At 43.1% G+C, this 22,180-nt stretch overlaps 1 protein-coding gene across 2 annotated transcripts in view; it reads left to right on the top strand.

The window, feature by feature from the left end:
• The first annotated feature begins 1,007 nt into the window (after positions 1 to 1,007).
• GSDME (gasdermin E) overlaps positions 1,008 to 22,180 on the top strand; it is a 61,590-nt gene continuing 40,417 nt past the window's right edge. Inside the window, exons 1-3 of one of the 2 annotated variants that reach the window (XM_054494346.2) lie at positions 1,008 to 1,414; positions 9,385 to 9,614; positions 14,322 to 14,514. In XM_054494346.2, the coding sequence (XP_054350321.1) occupies positions 9,404 to 9,614; positions 14,322 to 14,514 (404 nt within the window). In that variant the 5' untranslated portion in view covers positions 1,008 to 1,414; positions 9,385 to 9,403. Of the gene's footprint in view, positions 1,415 to 1,578; positions 1,755 to 9,384; positions 9,615 to 14,321; positions 14,515 to 22,180 lie in introns of those variants that run through there. The other variant, XM_054494345.2, reaches the window with a different exon arrangement.

The raw sequence follows: 22,180 nt of genomic DNA on the forward strand, positions 1-22,180 counted from the left end.
TCCAACATCTCATCACATTAGCAAATCAGGGGCCTACCACCATGGACCATTTCGAACCACTCCTTCATCCAACAACCACTAATTGTGCACCTATTTTGCGCTAGGTACTGCAAGGATGTGTACAGCCCCACAGTCTAGGTGGAGAAACTAACAAAAGGATTCATTTCTTAATTCAACAATTATTTACTGGATAGCTACCATGTGTCAAATCCTAAACTAGGTGCTGGGCATAGGGAACAAAACAGACCAGCTGCCCTCATGCTGCTGACATTTTACAGGAGAGGATAATACATGAAATAAGTAAGAGGCACACAGTCTATCAGATGGTGGTGAATGCAAAGAGAAAAATAAAGCAGAGGAGGAACTAGGAGGTGTTCCCGTGGGTGGGTGGGCAGCACTTTTAATTTGGATAGTCAGGAAAGGCTTTACAGTGAGGTGGATAATTGCAATCTAGAGATATGTTTAAAGCATAGGGGGGCCCAAGGGAAAGCGCTGCCGGGCTTCTCTACCTGCCCTCCCCGAACAGCCTTGAAGACAGCCACACAACTCCATACTGTGTGAGCTCTCGCAGGGCAGAAATTTCATTTTCTCTTACTCCTTGCTCTTAGCTTAGTAGAGAGCATTGCACAGTGAAGATGATATACTGACTGAAAGTGTCACTGAGCAATGGGCTCATAACCTGAGGCACACAGAAACCAAACTGTGGCACAGGCTTTTGAGAAAAGAAAAACCTCTATTGCCAGTCAACTGGCAAGGAGACAAGAGGCAAAACTCAAATCTGCCTTCTGGACCTGGGGGCGGGTCAGGCGTTTTTGGCATTTCTAACCAGTCCCAGGTGATGCCAATGCAGCCTTCTGCGGGGCGCGTGGTGTTCACAATTAGAAAGCTTTCCCTCTTGCACATGCCCGGGAGATTTTGGCTCTGCCTCGCTGTAAGAACTTAAGTAATGGTTAATCGGTTTCAGCTGGTCCTAATGTTACAAAAAGAGCTAATATTTAAGTCAGTTCAGAAAGCAATGTTTGAGCACCAGCTATGCTTAGATTCCCTCGTTCAGTATTCTTTGAGCACCCAGTGTGTGAGAGCGCCTGGTTTTGCCCTCAAGGAGCTTAGAGTGGAGTTTACATGAATGAATCGCTGATGAGCGGCAGGCCTAAGTGTGAGCACTGCCGCACCACACACCCAGATACTACTCCAGGCACGGGCATTAGGGGCTCCCACAGGCTGGACAGGCCTTGGACTTTCCTGGTTGAACCGTGAAGCCGCGGTGTCAGTCCACACTCCAATGTGGGTGGCGGGTCCGGCCCCGCGAGGAGGCGCCGCTCTCAAACCCCACGGTCCCGCGCAGCGAGGAGGCGAGGCGGCCGCGGAAGGCAGGCGCAGCCCACTCTTCCCGAGAGGCCCCGACATCTCCCGGGTGAGTCCCGAAAAGTGCGCGGGGACTCCGGCCGAGCCCTGGGCCGTCAGCAGCCAGGCTCCCAGAGAGTCGCACGAAGGAGGGGCAGCGGCTCTCTCCGGGGCTTCTGGAAGGTCTGCCCCGGGCCCGCCGCCGCTGCAGCCTCCGCCCCGCGCCCCTCCCGCAGCCTCCGGCGGCCAGTCCCGTGGCTCTGGGGCGCCCGGACCGAGCAAAGGTCCCGGCGGGCGGGCCCTCTCTCCGCCCTCCCCGAGCGCCCGCCCCCCGCCGGCCCAGCGCAGGCTCCTCCGAGTCCGCCAGCGCAGGGGGCGCGGCTGCCGGAGACCCAGCAGCGGGCGCGCGGGTAAGTGCGCGGCGGGCGCGGGCTGCGGGATCCGCTCCGGGCTCCACTCCGGCTCCTCTTTGGTCTGTTTGGGTGTCCCGGGCCGGGGACAGCCGAGGCCGCGCGGTGCTTTCTCTCTGGGACACCCTTCCCCTCGCTCCTTCCTAGGGGAGACGAATCGATTGGCTGCCCGGCCGCTGGAACGGCAGGTCCCGTCGCTCCCCTCGCCTCCCGCATTCCCGGCCCGGTCCCCTCCCATCACCGCGTCCCGCCCCAACTCGCAGTCAGCATCCCCTTCCCATCCTCTCCCCGTCCCCGCTGCCACTTCCTTCCTTGGATGTTGCAAGCGCAGCTGGTATTTTCGTTCTCCCAACCCCCCACCCGCCCTCCCCACTTGTTCATCCTTTGTCTTCCGGTCTCTCCTCTGGGCGCTGCGGAGGCTCTCCCGGCTCGGGGGCTCTCCCGGCTCGGGGGCGTGTGTGCAGGGAGGCGGGCCGCGGAGCAGATACGGAGTTCAGTCTCTCTGGACGGAAAAAAGTCCCCATCCACCTTGCTCCAGTATCTAGAAGGCCCCTAGCTTGGGGAGGAGGCCAAGCCCCAGTCGGTGTGCCCGGCATGCGCTGGAATGGCTCTCAACAGATGCCCGCGTGGCTTCCTTTGGTCTCCATTTGAGGACCTCTGACCCTTTCCAGAGCCGCTTGCCGTCTGCACCCCGAGGGGAAAGACTAGAGGGCACCTCTTAGAAAAGCGTTGGTTGTGGACTGAACACACCGACCACCCACTCCTCCAGAGTCTACTCTGTCTAGAATAGTGAATGGGATAGTGAAAGGGATGGATGGCTTGGGGTCGCTGTCCTCGAGACGCAGGCAGGCGGCCAAATCCAAGTGGAATGAAAGGAGTGCTGTGGGGTTGGAGAAGCAGCCGGAGAGTGAAATTGTCTTCACAATCTATCACCACCAAGCTCTTTTTCTAAAGGAGAAGTTGAGCCCAGACCATTAGGTAGATCTGAGAGAGAAAGGGCCCAGCTCCCCAGCCACGGTCCCTTGGCTAGGTTCTTTGTTATTGTTGAGAGAATGTCTCGCTCTGTCACCAAGGCTGGAGTGCAGTGGCGCTATCCTAGCTCACTGCAGCCTTGAATTCCTGGGCTCAAGGGATCCTCCCATCCACCCGTAGCTGAGACCGCAGGTGCCTGCCACCACACCGCATCTTCTCTATTCTTACCCAGACTGTCCTCTGTTACCCACTCCACTTCCCCGAAGCCTTTGCCGCCTCACTCTCCCTCTCTTTTCGAGCTCATGCCTGTCTTATGACCATCATTGCGTTCACATACCGATTTTTATTTTAGAAAGAAATGATGAAATACTAATTTGTCTTCTCATTAAAAATGAGCTCAGGTACTGGGCTGTAGGCATAGGAAGATAAAAGATGCCACCTTTGTTCTAATTTAATAGACCCAATTGCACTTTGCTATCTAGAAAACTAAAACTAATTCAAAATATGCTGAAATTGTTAACAATGAGACAAGTAGACAAGTACAGCCATGTTTTATCTCCCCAGATAGAAAGGAAATGACACATCTTCCATAGCAATGATTTTTGTTTCCACCGTAACTGAGGTTTACCTTTTCAAGGGCACTTACTTATGTTACAGAATGAATCATATGAGGCCCACATTAGAACAGAAAAAAAGCTGAACAGGGAGCCAGCAGAGTAGAGTGGTCAAGGGCACAGGCTTTGGAGTCAGGTGGACCTCGGGTGGAATCTTGGCTCAGCACTGATTCTCTATGTGATGTTCAATCCCCTCCAGTCAAAGACCTCCAGGAACACACTGACAGTTCAATAAGTTGGTTTATTTCTCCTTACAGTGAGGGACACCATGGGGAACCCTGAGATGTCTCAGTAAGAGGTGTTAGGACAGAGGATTTTGGGGCATGTAGTAGGTGATTCGGGGAAAGAGGGCTTTGCTCTGAATTGGATGTGGTCAGGGAAGCAGGGGAAGTTCTGTGATTGAGTATCCTCCTAAATCTCGTCAAAAATGAGAGAAGGCCAGAGAGAGGCTATAGCTGTGATTGGTCAGGAAGCAGCAGTCACTCATCAGGACTGCTAATGATTGGAAGTGGGGTGGTATTTGATCATTTTTGTGCTTTGAACATGTTCAGGTATGATTACAGAGAAGCCTTGTTTTCATGTTGATTTATCATGACAAGAGTGGCCTTGCGTGATGTTGATGCTCTGTGACATTATTCATGGTCAGCAACACCAGGGCCTGATAGTTCCAGGCCAGCTCCCAGATGTCAGGGCTGCTTCTCTCTTTGCTGTGATCTTGGGCAAGTTGCTTAACATCTTTGAACCTCAGCTTCCTCATCAGTAAAATGTGGACAATGCCTACTTCAAAGAGTTATTGTGAAGATTAAATAAGGAAATGTGTATAAAGCAGTAAGCCCCATGCCTGGAACATAGCAGGTACTCAACAAACAGTTGCTCCTTTCTTTGTCTAGAGTATTTTGATGTTGAAGTTTCTTCTCTAGAACTCTTCAAGCAGAGGCCCAGGGTTCAAACAGAGCTGCTTTTAAGAAGAATCCTGAATGGAGTGTGAGAAAGAATGAGGTTTCTCTTCTAATTCAAAAACTAGATAATTGCATGACTCTGAGTCAGTCTTAACAAGCAGTAGTGAATATAGTTATCTTCTCCTGCAGTCATTACCTTGGCAACTATTTTTAAGATTCTTGTGGCTCCAGTTGGCTGTGTGCTTTGCTAACTTTGTGTCATTGTCTTGCTTTCTTGGTGTCTGCCCCCCAAGGTCTCTTGTCCAGGAGTCTGACTCGAGCTAGGATATCCTTACTGCATGTGCTTTGGCTTTTTTAGTTCTCATCTGCTTTGAGCTGGGAAGCCAGACAGACAAGTGAATAAGGACTGTTGCTAATACAACGTGTTTTTTTTTTTGTTTTTTTTTTTTTTTTTTAGACAAAGTTTCACTCTTGTTGCCCAGGCTGGAGTGTAATGGCAGGATCTCAGCTCACTGCAACCTCTGCCTCCCAGGTTCAAGTGATTCTCCTGCCTCAGCCGCCCGAGTAGCTGGGATTACTGCCTGCCACCATGTCCGGCTAATTTTTGTATTTTTAGTAGAGACCGGGTTTCACCATGTTGGGCCAGGCTGGTTTCGAACTCCTGAGCTTAGGTGATCTGCCCCACCTCGGCCTTCCAAAGTGCTGGGATTATAGGCATGAGCCACCACGCCCGGCCGCTAATATAACTTTTAAGGCTCTGTGCGAGAGCCGGTGATCTATGTAACAACTGTGAGGTGCAGTGAGTTCTTAGGCCATGAGCTATTTGAGCATGATGTCTCCTGAGGCCATTTTCATCTTGTCCCAAATTGGAGCATTGTGAAAATTTTAATCCAGAGTCTGACTTTTGGCTGAGACATGACCGTGCTTGTCTGTGTCAGGCAACTTGAGTTCTAGATCCTTCATTCATTTGGACCTGGCCATATTCTTTAATCTTTGCTGGCTGACTAGTTATCTTATGTGTTTGACAATGATGGTGGCAGTGTATTGTCCCCTAATGCTGCATGATAACCTCTGTTGTTCCTAGCCTATATTTTGGTAGATTTATTATATCAAACATTCCTGGAAATAAAGCCAAAAAAAGCAAGAATAGAAAATGAGCAAAGGATACAGTTAAATACAGAAAGCCTTTCAACAAAATAAAAGATGCTTGATTTTATTTGTATTAAAATAACACAACCTAAAACTAGGCTGAGATTCCATTTCTCACCTATCAGACTGGCAAAAATCCAAAAGTCTAATGATACACTGTTGCTAAGATGGATACTTTTGTACATTATTGGTCAGACTGCAGAATAGCACAACTCCTACAGTTACAGATGCATTTACCCATTGTTCTAGCAATCTCTTTTCTAGGGATCTACCCTTCGGATACATTTATTTGTTTATGAAGAGGACATCTGTATGGGCTATTTACTGGGGACATCTTTAATATAACAAAAATTTAGAAATAACCCAAGTGGTCAGCAACATGGGACAAGTAAAATGCACAATGATACCTCTGAATAAGGGAGTATGTGGCAGAAAGCAAGATGCTGAGCAGTGTTCAGACTCCTTTTAACTACACCTCTATAAAGAAATATGAAGGAAATATGGCTTAAGGGGAGAGGAGTGAAAGGGTTGCTGGGACCTGGGCAGGAATGGGATTTCTCAATGTGTATCCTTTACATAATTTAGATTTTTGAACCACGTAAGTATAATTCACACGTAATAGTAATAAAGAAACCTCCAACTTTAACTTCACCAGAATATTCTCAGAGTCCCATGATTAAACAGTCTGAGTCTAATAAACAAAGCAATAAATAGCCACCTCCAGTTACTCTCCTTAAAGCACCCTACCCTGCCAAGAAGGCAAATTAGCTGTTTGATGTTAGATGGAAAAAAAAAATTAAAAATTAATTTAGGAGTTTCCTTTTTTTTTTTTTTTTTTTAAACCATCTAATGCCTGTGGGGGAGGATTGGTGTCTTTACAAAGGTTTCCCCACTCACAGCAGATGGGTTTTATTTTGTTTTTTAATGGCAAGCCTGATTTGGTTTCTACAGAAACCTGTGTGATCTGAAGGCAAGTGCGTGAGTGAACTTCCTTTCAGCTTGTCCCAGAAAAGAATAGGAGCCATAACAGTGGAGATCCTGACAGCAGTGGTAAACTAAAGCAGTTGTTCTGTGGCTCTTTTCCTGGACTAGCAGGATGAGTTCTCACAGGCCCTCAGGGAGACCCAGTCCCGTGTTTGGCAAAGTAAATCTGTTCCTTTTGAATTCCCTCTCTTGGTAACTGACTTTTCCTTCTCATCTCCCAGCCTGCACCTGGGATATCAGCATGACACCCCAGGGAGCCTTCTTTCTTTCATCACCACCCTTCACCAAACCAGTGTCTTTTCTATCCTTATGCCACTGACATAGTCCAGAGCATTGTCATTTTTGTCCAGCTCTAATCTTGCTTCCCTGCAGTCCCTTTGCCATTTTGCTTCTAGAAGATTTTCTAAGGGATAATTCTGATCACACACCCTCCAATGGCACCTGCTTCCCTGGCTGCCCTGCAGGAGAGGCAGGACATGGACTGGGGGCCTCCCCAGCTTTGTCTCTGGCCCTTCTCCACTCTGGAATGCTGCATTCCAGTGCAAGAGTCAAGCTCAGAGCTTGACCAGTCATTCCAGTCTGTCAAAGTGGTGGACGGCAGATCAATACAACACACTGTCTCCTGGGCCATCTCAAGCTCAGTGGTAACCCATTTGCTTGGCACTGTCTTCCCTATCCCTCCACCACCTCCTGCAAATTTTGTGCTTTCATAATGGCTGCTCCTCAGCTACAGCATCCATATAGTGCTCCTTTGCCTGGCTTACTTCTACTTAGCCTACACAATGCAGCTTGGATGTCATCGACTTCGGGAGGACTTCTGTGACAGTATGCCTCTCTCCAATGAGATTTAAATGCCTTTTTCTTGGTTCTTTCCCTGGAACAATCTCTGCCAGCAGCTAACATAAAACTAAGCTGTTTATTTGTCCATCTGGCCACCAAACTAGTAGCTCATTGAGGAGAGAAATTATCTTTTGTCTCTGTATCCTAAGTGCTTAAACACAGTGGTATAGTAGGTACTCAAGAAAAATTAGTGAATGATTCAGCTGATGATTTGGTAAATAAATAAATCAGTATTCCATTGAATGCAAGATTCTTATGCATAGCATAGTGACAGATAAATTACAGATGATAGCCTGAGCATCCTTAGTCATGCTGCTTTGCAGTTCACCTTATCAGAAAGGAACTTCCTTGCATATTTTAGAATTTTTTCCTTAAATGTTCGTCCCTAGTGTTAATATACAAGAACAGGGTCAGGTAGCTACTGCTTCATAATAATCTAAGAAAAGATATTGTAGAAAAGAATCAGTGATCGATAAGACAAATGATTTCCCACGCCCTAAAAGAGATTCATGTTAAAGTGGATTGAGCTAAAGTCTGAGCTTATTCTCATCTCTTAAATCCTAAGAGCTGTGTGACTATGCAACTGTGCCAAGCCCCAGGGTGCAAGCAAAAATAAAACACAGTTCTTGTGCATTAGAGCTTTTCATTTTGACCATGGATAGTTTGTAAAAATGTTATTTTCCTCTTTTTGTATGTGGTAACTTATTATACGTGTGTATATCTATATTGGGCTATGTGCAATTTGTGTATTGTGAATGGTTTAGACCTGTTGCCTATGTTTCTCTTGGAGTACAGTATTTTAAAACTTGATTTATAAAAGTTTTTAAAAAATATGTTAAGCATTTTTGTTCCCTGTCATAAATGTTACAATTATTTTCTGTTTGCCGTTTGTCTTTCTAAAGGCCCTTCTCATCCTGCGATTGTACAAATATTTCTCTATTTTTTCTAGTACTTTCACAGTTTCATTTTTCCTCAGAGAAACCTCTTGAATTCATTGGGAATTGGCTTTATTTATGGTATGAGAGAGGAATTGAGTTTTTTCCTTTCCAGATGGTTAGCCCATTGTTCCAACAGCATTTATTAATCTATACTGCTTCTCTTGAATGTAATATTTTCCTTTTTATATCTTCCAATGTGTCTCTTCTTTTCCCCTCCTGCTAAAGTATGACTGTGCCTTTATTTTCTGGGTTAAAAAGCCATAGCTAGTTACTTTTCATTATCTGAATATGAGAAATCACACAGTGTAGAGAAAAGGCACCTTTGACCCTTCAAATAAGTAGTCATAAGTAAGCTATCTATTGTGGTAGTCAGTATGTTGTTGTTCAACAAATATTCCCAGCTCTCTGCTTTTTTGAGACAAAATCTTGCACTGTCACCCAGACTGGAGTATGGTGACATGCTTATGGCTCACTGCAGTTTTGAACTCCTGGGCTCAAGCAATCCTCCCACCTCAGCCTCCCGAGTAGCTGGGACTACAACTGTGTGCCACCATACCCAGCTAATTTTTTAATTTTTAATTTGGAGTTTTGCTGTGTTGCCCAGGCTGGTCTCCAGTTCCTGGACTCAGGCAATCCTCCCACCTTGGCCTCCCAAAATGCTGGGATTACAGGTGTCGCCCACCATGCCCAGCCTGCCTTCCGGATTCTTGATAAAATTGTATTTTCTTGCCCTTATTGTTGGTTGAAGCCATGTGACTAGTTCTGACAAGTTATAAACGATCTGCCTTGTGTCACTTTGGGGCCAGATCATTTAATTGCTGGTGTGAGACCTTCCAAAACTCTTTCCTGTTGGATAATGATTGACAGTGTTCAAGATGTTGGCTTTCCCTTCAGTCTGGATCCCTGAATAAGCATAGTAAACAAAACTCTCTTGTACCTCTGTATTGTGCATGTAGTATGAGCAACAAATAAACCCTTCTTGTAATAAACCACTAAGATTTAGGGATTGTTTCTGAAGCACAACCTAGCATATCCAGACTGGCATATATATGTTCTTTCAATATCTCTATTTGAGTTCTTTATTATCAGCTAAAGTCAAACTAGAGGGTCTTCTAGGAAGAAGATATTCTTTCACGTGAACTGTTGTGAATAGGGAGAAATACAGTAATTTTAGAGAAAAAAGCCACAAAATAGTAACTTCTTATTTGATTTTAGGATAACTTTACTTTTTCAGGTAATCTGGAGCTTTCAAAATGTTTGCCAAAGCAACAAGGAATTTTCTTAGAGAAGTTGATGCTGATGGTGACCTGATTGCAGTATCAAATCTGAATGACTCTGATAAGTTACAGCTTCTAAGTCTGGTGACAAAAAAGAAGAGATTCTGGTGCTGGCAGAGACCCAAGTACCAGTTTTTATCCCTCACCCTTGGCGATGTACTCATAGAAGATCAATTTCCGAGTCCAGGTATGTTTCCTTGGGTATATTCTATAATTAGTCTCAGAAAAGATGATTCTTTTTTTTTTTTTTTTTTTTTTTTTTTTTGGACACGGAGTCTCTGTTGCCCAGGCTGGAGTGCAATGGCATGATCTTGGCTCATTGCAACCTCTGCCTCCCGGGTTCAAGTGATTCTCCTGCCTCAGCCTCCTGAGTAGCTGGGATTACAGGCACCCACCACCGTGCCCAGCTAATTTTTGTATTTTTAGTAGAGACAGTGTTTCACCATATTGGCCAGGCTGGTCTCAAACTGCTAACCTCAAGTGGTCCATCCACTTCAGTCTCCCAAAGTGCTGAGATTACAGGCATCAGCCACCGTGCCTGGTCGATGATTCTTCTTTAATGCATGTATTGCCTTGAGTCTAGATACTTTATAATGAATTCTCCTGTTTCTTTGCCTGTCATCTTAAAAACATATCCTTTCTTAAAATGAACAAAATTCTGCAGGCCTGACGTGACACATTATAGCTTAACCTTTTAAAAATAATTTTGCGGTTTAGTATAAAAGTAAGACATGCTTACTGTACATGTTGTGGCCACTCAGCATAAGTGGGGTGGATCACCTACCCCAAATGTGGTTTGGTGTTGAACTGATGATGCCACAAACCCATCAAGAAGGTGTGAAAATTTTTATTCACATAATGATGCTTTCTGGGGAAAGCAGGACAGTCTCTAAAGCTGGTCCAAAAATGGCCACAGAGAAGGGGATAAGGAGAAGGGCTCAGCTTTTATTGTGATTAGTGAGTGGAGATGGGCATTGGTCCCTGCATGGGGGATGGGCTTATGTGGTTTGAGCTTTCACTGACACCATGGACAGAGCACCTGGAATCTCTTATCAGCTTGTCCAGATGTGCAAAAGAAAGAGAAGGAGGAGTGGGGGCTCAGAAGCTGAGAGCAGTCAGACATCAAAAATGGGGTCAGATGTATTGTTACAGTACAGTATAAAATATAGAAAGGGATGAAGAAGAAAATTTAAAAATAAAAAATTCTACCATCATGTGTTAATTCCTATTGACACTTGGTTTGTAGCCTTTTATTTCTCTGCATCTGATTTTTAATAACGAAATTGAAGATATACTGTAGGCCGGATGTGGTGGCTCATGCCTGTAATCCCAGCACTTTGGGAGGCCAAGGCGGGTGGATTACAAGGTCAGGAGTTCAAGACTAGCCTGGCCAACATGGTGAAACCCCGTCTCTACTAAAAATATAAAAATTAGCTGGGCATGGTGGCAGGCACCTGTAATCCCAGCTACTTAGGAGGCCGAGGCAGGAGAATCGCTTGAACCCAGGCAGCAGAGTTTGCAGTGAGCCAAGATTGCACCACTGCACTCCAGCCTGGGTGACAGAGTGAGATTCCGTCTCAAAAAAAAAAAAAAAAAAAAAAGAAAATACACTGTATATAATTTTTATATACTCCTTATTTTTTACTTAACATTAAGTTTTCTTCTGTAGGTTTAAATATTTTTAAATACAATTTTCAACAAACACGTAATATTCCTTTGAGTGTGTGTACCCTAATTTGCTTAACCACTACAATTTACTGCTTAATAAATAATGTTGAGGCTGGGTGCAGTGGCTCATGCCTGTAATTCCAGCACTTTGGGAGGCCGAGGTAGGCGAATCACTTGAGCCCAGGAGTTTGAGACTAGCCTGGGCAACGTGGCAAACCCCATCTCTACAAAAAATAGAAAAATTAACCAGTCATGGTGGCATACACCTGTAGTTCCAGCTACTTGAGAGGTTGAGGTGGGAGGATCGCTTGAACCCAGGAGGTTGAGGCTGAAGTCAGCCATGATTGTGCCACTGCATTCCAGCCTGGGCAACAGAGTGAGACCCTGTCTCCAAAATAAAATAATAATAATAATAATAATGATTAATAAGTAAGGCTGCAATGAGCATTTTTATTTGCATTTTTGTTGTAGTTTTTTAGGCAACAGCTTTAGCATAAATTCTTAGAGAATTACTGGAGCAGAGGATGGAAACTTTTTGAACACTTGGTACTTACTCATTGCTACATTACTTTTTCGAATGTGGTGATATATGAAAATATCATCAGCTCTTAATTATTGGACAAAATGATGTCTGAATCCTCTTTCAGCTCTAGAATTCTCTAATTTTGTGATTGCATCTCTATTAAAGGGAAAAAGAGGTAGAGGAGATAATTTGAGTTTACAGATAATCTTCAAACTTTCTTCCAGGAAAGGATTCCAGCCAGTGCTGTCTCCAGTCAGCTCATCAGAGCTGTCACACAATAGGCAAATGAACTGATATTAATTTTACATCACCCTCCCCTTCAGGAATCTGTGTGCTTTCTGGCAGAACTTCTATTGAACGGTGAAATAACTAAATATGAAAAGGAACAAGAGGGAAAAAAACGACAAAATAGACCAGGAACTCCTGAGTAATTGGAGTTTTACTGTTCTGTGATGTGAAATGCCTCTTTTCTGGTGTCCTGAAAGATCACAAAGACTTGTGCTGGATTGGTGAGGCCAGTGGCAGTCACTGCATGTGAAGAATCCCCGAGCACGCTCATCTGGGGTCAGAGCTCATCCTGGATTCTGTGTCCTGTTGGTGTTAGGGCGGTGATGAGAAGTGTCTTCTATTTTGTCTACTGGGTAGAGTCAGGATGCTTCACCTTTGTTATTTTTTCCCACTCGCAGCCTCACTGGCATATGTGTTGCTCAGGGCTGTGAAGGGTGTAGGGTGGTGATTGGTGTTGGCAGTCCAAGTGATGGCCTGTTGGTCCCCTCATTTCTTCCCTTCCACCAACAGCAGTTGACAGCTTGATGCAGAAGTGTACACAAATGACATCTTCTTTGGAGGTGTGTCTAGAGCGGCTTTTCAGAACACAGACAAATCTTGACTGTTCCTTCCTGCTGTGGATCAAGTCTTGGGGACAGGGTTTCCAGGAGTGATAATAAGCCTAAGACCAGACCTGTGTCCTGAAGATAAAATTTCTGTCTTTGCTGTACTTTGTAGAACCTAGGACTGTCCTGTTTATTAGAAAATGATATTTCTGTGGCCTAAACACAGTGGAGAAATTGAGCCTTTGCTATGTGTGAGACTCTACCTTACATGCCTTACATGTATAAACCTGCAGCAGAACCCATCAGGTAGGTATCATTAATTATCTCCAAATTGCTCATGAAAGTCTGAGGTTCAGGGAAATGAATATTACCCAAATTCTCCCGGTTAGTAATATTAGAGTAGGGATAGAATCCTAACCTCTTTATCTCTGCTCTGCCCTTCTTCCCAAGGCATTGCCCAAAATGTTTGTTTTCCATGAGATATGAACAGAAAAAGTCCCTGAATAGGATAAATTTTTACACCATTCTTATTTTTGGGCTGGTGGTACAGGAGATGATTCTCTGTTTTATAAATCTCAAAGGTGATTAAACGGTGATTACTTCTGATAACCCTGGTTGAGGAGTGGGTTTTCTTGACTGCAGTGGAAGAAGTGTAGGTGAAGTATGGGTGTTGGGGCAGTGAGTGGTTGGAAAGAAGCCTTTCAGACTGCCAGTGGGTTTGAATCCCTTGTGAAGGGCAGCCGGGAGCCCAGGAGAGCCTTGGGTCAGGACAATGGAAAAGGCCAAGTGTGAAGTTCCTAGTGGACTCTTAATGTCTCCTTACCAAATGGTGATGATGGAGACTATTTTTAAAATTATTATTTTTATTTATTATTTTTATATTTTCTTAGAGATAAGGTGTTGCTCTGTTACCCAGGCTGGCGTGCAGTGGCATGATCATTGCTCACTTGTAACCTTGTACTCCTGGGTTCAGGTGATCCTCTCACCTCAGCCTCCAGGGTAGCTGGTGTTGCCCAGGTTGGTCTTGAACTTCTGACCTCAAGGGATCCTCCTGCCTCAGCCTTCTAAGTTGCTGGGATTACAAATGTGAGCCACCACACAGAGACTATTTTTAGGGTGGTTTTTGTTTGGATTACAAAAGAGAATAGTAGAAACCTGGAGATGTGAGAAGGCTGACAGTTCAGATATGAGATCAGACATTTATCATTTTAAAAAGGGCATGTCCACTGACCTTATCAGGAAGTCAGAGATGAGGAATTGTATGATGAGGAATTGAATGACTGGGTAGAGGTCAGAGAGAGAATCATAAATATGGCAAGGGAATAATTTGATTGGAGATGGTAATAAGGGCCGGAGATTGTTTTCCAAGACTCGTGGGTGGGTAGACAAGATGCCCCCAGAGAGGCCTAGGTGGCCAAGGAAGGCCATCCTCTCGCAGTGCATCCAGAATAGGGGATGCTGTTTTCTCTCTGTTTAGGTGTCTTCTTTGTCTAGTCCCTTTCAGTCTTCACCCTGGAAAAGTACACATTTAAAATGGCCTGTTGATCCACCTGGATAGTGGTTAAATTGGCACTAACTTTATTCATTAGTCCTTTGTGTGCACCTTTCTATACATATTGGGATTGAAAACCAATGAAAGAGAAAAGCTTCTAGTGGAGCCCTGGTCACTGGTCCACTGTGTGCCCATGGTCCATACACACACACACACACACATGTGCTGCCCACACACACAGCATGGCTGCCGGCTTTCCATCTGAGTGCCAGCCTTCTGCTTTCCGGGGCTCTGCACAGGCTTGGAAAGCTAAATGACCCAAGACACCTTGGTGGCCTTATCATCATTAGCTTCCTCTGCTCATCTCCTCCATTCCAGTGGTTGTGGAGTCGGACTTTGTGAAATACGAGGGCAAGTTTGCAAACCACGTGAGTGGAACCCTGGAGACCGCACTGGGGAAGGTCAAGCTGAACCTGGGGGGCAGCAGCCGCGTGGAGAGCCAGTCTTCGTTTGGAACCCTGAGGAAGCAGGAGGTGGATTTGCAGCAGCTCATCAGAGACTCTGCCGAGAGGTAAGGAGACTTTTGTTTGGCATTTTGGATTTTGACACATCTCACATTTAAAGGTCATTCAGTTGGACCTTTGTTAAAAGGGCGACAGATTTGATCTCTGCTGATCAATAAACGTGTATTGAATGCGCTTGTGTTGAAATTTCATGAGGAGCACATTCTTTAGTCTGGAATTGCTTGACTGTTCTTAGCCTGAGGCGGGGAGACTTGGGAAGCACTTTCAAAGGATGTTACTTCAGGCAAATATGTACTTCCTTCAATCACATGATTTATAAAATGCCAACGGTGAAAATGCTCAGTCCTGCATTTTTGAATATTAATTTTAGAAGCCAGGAAGTCATGACCCCCCTCTGGCTCTGTAATTTTCTGATGAAAAAAAGAAGAAAGCAAGCGAGAGGCACGTAAAACAGTTCAAAAATAAGAGCTCTTTTCAGTCTTTGAAGTCTTGAAGAAAACCCCACATTTATTCATTGTTTGGCTTTTGGTAAATACATCTTACCACAGTATAGCTCATCATTATTCTTACCTTATGTTTATTCAACATTCAAAAAATAATTGTATCAAGTGCATCCTATGTGCCATGTACTGTTCTACATTCTGGGGAGGCTGCAGAGAGCAAAATGCCCAAATGTCTGCCTTGCATTCTAGTGAGGAGAGATACCAAATGTACAACTAAAGTAAAATGTGCAGTAGGTTGATGGGAATCAGCAGCAGTGAGAGGGGCTAGGATGTGCTAGGAATGGGGGCTACGAACTTAGAAAGTATGGCCAGAAGAAGGTGTCATGGAGAAGCCGGCATTAGGGCAAAGCTCTGCAGGAGGGGAGGGAAGGCACGGGGACATCTGGGCAGGACGCTGTGGGCAGTGGCCAGGGTGGCCTGTGCCCAGTGAGCGAGGGGAGGGCAGGAAAGGAGAGTCGGAGGAGCTGAAAGGGGTGGGGCACCAAGTCCCACAGGACCTTGAAGCCCACTGGAAAGCCTCACACTTACTGAGAGCCAGTGGAGGGTTCTGGGCAGGGAAGGGGTGTAATCTGATGTAATTTTTAGAAGGATCATTCTGGCTGCTGAGTTGAGAAGAGACTGGATGGGCAGCAGCAGGGAGGTTCAGTTGAGAAGTGATTGCAGTAATTCAGCGGGGATGGTATTTCAGTTTGTACAGTAACGTGTGCATTTTCCTGTGTAATTTTATTGCCCTTTATTCTTTTAAAGCAAAAATTCAAATCCAAATAAATTAAGAGAAAATTCACTTGTATCTAAGTATGGCTGGCTTATTTCATCTTTTGCAACATTTTAAAGATTATATGGAATATTAAATAAGTGCTCATTCCACAAAATTATGTTTAAAAATTAATAGAAAATACGATAAAACCCACATAGCATTAGGTGGGTGGATTTTGTACAGACATTGAGGGTGCCTAGGCAGCTGCCGTCTTCAAGTCCCAAGCCCCTCTCCAGTAACCGCCCATGCTTACTGGATCTGAAGGACCGTGGCTGTGTGTTTACTGCCTACTGGCACTTTCTAGGACTCCAAGACCACACAAAGCTCTGACTCCACCAGGGGTTCCCTTTTGGTCAGATAATTTGAAGTTCTCTCTGGTAGCACCAGGTAGAAGGGACAGCTGCCTCTGTCTCTGGCAGTCATGATCTTTATTTTCCTTTCTCTACAGCTTATCTTTGCTAGAGTCCCATTTTCCTTCTCAGCTGCAATTGTTGGGACACACTAGAAACATATTTGATATTTATCTGAAATGAAAATTTAACTGGATGTCTTACATTTTCATTTGCTATGTCTGGTGGCACTGGGGAAGGGGAAAAGGGAAGCGAGGGTGTCCAGAGCATCTTCTCTGCTCCCTCAGTCTCACACAACCCTCTCTAGCTTAGCTGCACTTTATAGTCTCGTTATTTCTATTTCAAGAAGCACAGTTTGGCAATGTCCTATAATCACATTTCTCAATATAGGTTTTTAAACACCCTTCATGATTCAGGTGTAGAAGCTCTTCCAAAAGGAAGCATATGAGGAGGGTCACTGAGAAGAGATGGGAGAAAACATTCCGGAGAGAAAGAAGCCAGAGCCAACAGTTCTGAGTGGAGGAAGGGGGAGTGGGGGAGGGGTAGGAAAAGAGCATCCGCAGAGCACCTACTGCGTGCCAGGCACTTTATATGTAGCCTCTCCTTAACTCTGCACAGCCATCTCCTTTTACACTTAATGGCACCAAGGCTCAGGAAGGAGAAATAACTTGTTCCCAGACACAGAGCTCAATTTGGATGTTGGTGCTGGGATTCAACTCGGGATTTTCTGGCTCCAAAGCTCCTGTTCTTTCCTCTAAATCATGTAAAAGTCGTTAAAATGATAGCACAGAATGTAAAGGCCGAGGCATGAACCCGCCTCCCTAGGGAGGATACCTGGTGGGTGAATCATGGAATAGAAACTATCCTGAGCAGGCATATGTGCATAGCGAGGCCTGCTCACCTGGAAGTGCCTGGACACAGGGATGAGATCACTTGGACTCGGGAGTCCTATTACTTGTAGCGGTGATGGGGGAAGGGATGCCCTGGGGAGTGGTGCCACCAGAAGCATGATAAAGAATAAATACAAGGACTAGAAACCAAAGAGGAGTTTTATCACAGAATCACCTCACCCTTGTTAGGCTGCTAGGAGGACAAGGTGGACTATAGGGGAGGGGGGAGGACAGGGGCGGGAAGGGAAGACTTCTGCTCTTGGCATGGAGCTCAGTAAAGCTAACATTCTTGTTACTTCATGCTGGAGTAATAAATTCTTATCCACGTTGTCTGCCTGTCTTTGGACTCCCCATAACATCATTGGGATTGATAAGGCATTGTTGATACATGCGTGGCCTTGGGAGTGGCAGTTCGTGATGCTTAAGGACTGTACATTCCCGAGGGCTTATTTACAGTCACTTTTATTTCAGGTCATTTAGATAAGTTGTCATCTGCATACAAGTTATTTTAGGCCTCAAAAATCAGAATATTAGCTTTATTGTCTATGAAATGTGTGCACATATCAAAAACAAACTTTGTCCTTGAAAAAACAAGCCTGTGCTGGGCAGGAAGGCATTCCACAGAAATTAACCTTCCGGATACCTGGAGCTGACCCCTTTGAATGCAATCTCTATGCAGATCTTAGCATTCTTGATGGAAACCATTCTAAGATATGTCACCTACTTTTTTTTTTTTAAATGGAGAATAACATTTATTGAGTCTTTTTCATAGTGACTCGGATTCGTGTGATAAGCTCTTTCATTTTTGTGTTTAATAAACTCTTTCATTATTATTCTGTAATACGCTTTTCATTTGTCTGCCTTGTTTTCTGTGGTCAGCTGCCATATGTCACTACCGTAAGTATAAAAGCCACAGCCCATCCCACCTCTGCCACCAGCTTGTTGCTTCTAATTTCCTAGGGTCTGGTAAGTTTATTCCTGGTCAATAACTTAGGTCGACTTGGTAAGCCATTTCTGCCCTTGGGTTCAGTTTCCCCAGCTGTAGGTGAGGTAGTTGGACTAGATGATCTCTGAAGGCTTTCTCCTGGCTGAATGTCTGGAAGTGAGTGGACTCTGGAGCGCGCACACCTATCAGCTCCCTCCCCGGAGTTCTGGGCCTCAGTCCCCGCTGTTTTCCAGAGACCATGCTACGTTGTGCTTTCCTGGCTATTTGGGGATTAAGGAGGGTGTTACCATAAAGGCATATCCCACTTTTATTCTTCATCATATTGTAAAGGGAATTTTGGTAAAGCAGATTACATTTTTCTGTGCACATACAGTAATGAGAAGTTTGGTTCTTTATTAGGAATTCCAAATTAAATAAATTATATGAAACCAGTATATTAAAGCAATGTTATGACCATGATAAATCTTCATAATTAAAATGTTTTAAAGTTACACTGAATATATATATATATACATATATTTACATAAATATATATACATACATTTATGGGATATATAACATTTTTTAATGAGGAATTTTTTAATGGGAAAATATATCTCATGAGATGTTTTGATACAGGTATACAATGTATAATAATCACATCATGTAAAATGGGGTATCCATCACCTCAGGCATTTATCCCTTGTGTTACAAGCAATCCAATTATAAAGTTTTAGTTATTTTAAAATATACAATTATTATTGGCTTTAGGTATCCTAAAGTTATGCTATCAAATACTAGATTTTATTCATTCTTTAGGTATCCTAAAGTTATGTTATCAAATACTAGATCTTATTCATTCTTTCTATTTTTATTGTACCCATTAACTATCCTCGCATCCCCCTACCACTCTCCCACTACCCTTCCCAGCCTCTGGTAACCATCCCTCTACTTTCTATCTCCATGAGGTCAATTGTTTTAATTTTTAGTTCAACAAATAAATAAGAACATGTGAAGTTTATCTTTCTGTGCCTAGTTTATTTTGTTTAACATAATGACCTCCAGTTCCATCCCTGTTGTTGCAAATGACAGGATCTTATCCTTTTTTTTTTTGAGACGGACTCTTGCTCTGTCACCCAGGCTGGAGTGCAGTGGTATAATCTTGGCTCACTGCAACCTCCGCCTCCCAGGGTCAAGCAGTTCTCCAGCCTCAGCTTCCCGAGTAGCTGGGATTACAGGCACCCGTCACCAAACCTGGCTAATTTTTGTATTTTTAGTAGAGATGAGGTTTCACCATATTGGCCAGGCTGGTCTTGAACTCCTGACCTCGTGATCTGCCTGCCTTAGCCTCCCAAACTGCTGGGATTACGGGCGTGAGCCACTGCGCCCAGCCCAGTATCTTACTCTTTTTTTTATGACTAAATAGTACTCTATCGTGTATATTTACCACATTTTCTTTATTCATCTATTGAGGATTAGGTTGTTTCCAAATTTTGACTATTGTGACTAGTGCTGCAATAAATGTAGGAGTGCAGATAGCTCCTCAGTATACTGATTTCCTTTCTTTTGGGTACATATCCAGCAGTTGGATTGCTGGATAGTATGGTAGCTCTATTTTTAGTTTTTTGAGGAATCTCCAAACTGTTCTTCATAGTGTACTAATTTACATTACATTCCCACCAGCAGTGTACAGGCATTCCTTTTTTTTCCACATTCTTATCAGCAGTTTTTATTGCCTGTCTTTTGGATAAAAGCCATTTTAACCAGGGTGAGGTGATCACTCATTGTAGTTTTGATTTGCATTTCCCTGATGATCAGTGATGTTGAGCACATTTTCATATGCCTGTCTGACATTTGTATGTCGTCTTTTGAGAAATGTCTATTTAGATCTTTTGCCCATTTTTAACAGGATTATTAGATGTTTTTTCCTACAGTTGTTTGAGCCCCTTTTATATTCTGGTTATTAATCTCTTGTCACATGGGTAGTGTACAAATATTTTATCCCATTCTGTGAGTTGTCTCTTCATTTTGTTGATTGTTTCATTGCTGTGCAGAAGTTTTTAACTTGATATGATTCCATTTGTCCATTTTTGCTTTAGTGTTTTGTGTCTGTGGGATGTTACTCAAGAAATCTTTGCCCAGTTCAATGTCCTAGAGAGTTTCCCTCGTGTTTTCTTATAGTAGTTTCATAGTTTGAGGTCTTAGATTTAAGTGTTTAATCCATTTTGATTTGGTTTTTGTATATGGTGAGAGATAGGGTCTATCTTTCATTCTTCTGCATAGGGATATACAGTTTTCTCAGCACCATTTATTGAAGAGGCTATCCTTTCCCCAATGTATGCTCTTGGCACCTTTATTGAAAATGAGTTCACCATACATGTATGGATTTGTTTCCGGATTCTCCATCCCATTCCATTGGTCTATATTTTTGTTTATATGCCATTACCATACTGTTTTAATGACTATAGCTCTGCAGTATAATTTGAAAGTCAGGTAATGTGATTCATCCAGCTTTGTTCTTTTTGCTCAAGGTAGCTTTGGCTATTCTGCATCTTTTGTGGTTCCACATAAATTTTAGGGTAGTTTTTTTTCTATTGCTGTGAAGAACATCATTGGTATTTTGTAGGGATTGCATTGAATCTCTACAAAGTCTAGATTACTTTGAGTAGTATGGACATTTTAACAATATTTATTCTTCTGATCCATGAATATGGAATATCTTTCCATGTTTTTTGTGTCCTCTTCAATTTCTTTCATCAGTGTTTTATAGTTTTCATTGTAGAAATTTTTCACTTCTTTGGTTAATTTGTAGATATTTAATTTTATTTGTAGCTATTGTAAATGGGATTATTTCCTTGATTTCTTTTTCAGATTGTTCTCTGTTGTCCTATAGACATGCTACTGATTTTTGTATGTTGATTTTATATCCTACAACTTTAGTGAATTTGTTTATTGGTTCTAATAGTTTTTTGGTGGAGTCTTTAAGTTTTTCCAAATATAAGATCATGTTTTCTGCAAACAAGGATCATTTGACTTCTTCCTTTCCAATTTGAATGCCTTTATTCTTTCTCTTGTCTGATTGCCCTAGCTAGGACTTCGAGTACTATGGTGAATAACAGTGGTGAAAGTGGGCATCCTTGTTGTGTTCCAGATCCCAGAGGAAAGGCTTTCAGTTTTTCCCCATTTCAGTATGATACTAGCTGGTTGGTCTATCATATATGGCTTTTATTGTGGAGCTATGTTCCTTCTGTGTGCAGTTTTTTTATCTTGAAGGGATGTTGAATTTTATCAGATGCTTTTTCAGCATCAGTTGAAATAATCAAATGGTTTTTGTTCTTCATTTTGTTGATATAATGTGTCACACTGATTGATTTGCATATGTTGAACCATCCTTCCATCCCTGGGATACATCTCACTTAGTCATGATAAATTATCTTTTTAATGTATTGTTGAATTCATTTTGTTAGTATTTTGTTGAGGATTTTTGCACACTGCTTGTCAGCAATACTGGCCTGTAGTTTTCTTTTTTTTTTTTTTTTGATGTGTCTTTGTCTGGTTTTGGTATCAGGGTAATACTGGCCTTGTAAAGTGAGTTTGAAAGTATTCCCTCCTTCTCTGTTTTTTGGAATAGTTTGAGTAGGATTGGTATTCATTCTTTTTTAAATGTTTGGTAACATTCAGCAGTGAAGCCATCAGGTTTTTCCTGGCTTTTCTTTTCTGGGAGACTTTATTTTGGCTTTGATCCCATTGTTTTTTTGTTATTTTGGCTTTGATCCCATTTCTTCACGGTTCAATCTGGGTAGGTTTTGTGTCTAGGAATTTATTCATTTCTTCTAGGTTTTCCAATTTATTGGTGTATAGTTACTCATAGTAGCCTCTAATGATCCTTTGAATTTCTGTAGTATTAATGTAATGTCTCTTTTCTCATTTCTGATTTTATTTATTTGGGTCTTCTCTTTTTTTCTTAGTCTGGCTAAAGGTTTGTCAACTTCATTTATCTTTTTAAAAAAACAAACTTTTGTTTCATTTATTTATTTATTTATTATTATTATACTTTAGGTTTTATGGTACATGTGCGCAATGTGCAGGTTAGTTACATATGTATACATGTGCCATGCTGGTGCGCTGCACCCACCAACTCGTCATCTAGCATTAGGTATATCTCCCAATGCTATCCCTCCCCGCTCCCTCCACCCCACAACAGTCCCCAAATTGTGATGTTCCCCTTCCTGTGTCCATGTGTTCTCATTGTTCAATTCCCACCTATGAGTGAGAATATGCGGTGTTT

The sequence above is a fragment of the Pongo pygmaeus genome, chromosome 6 (assembly GCF_028885625.2).
Source record: "Pongo pygmaeus isolate AG05252 chromosome 6, NHGRI_mPonPyg2-v2.0_pri, whole genome shotgun sequence".
Taxonomy (NCBI): domain Eukaryota; kingdom Metazoa; phylum Chordata; class Mammalia; order Primates; family Hominidae; genus Pongo; species Pongo pygmaeus.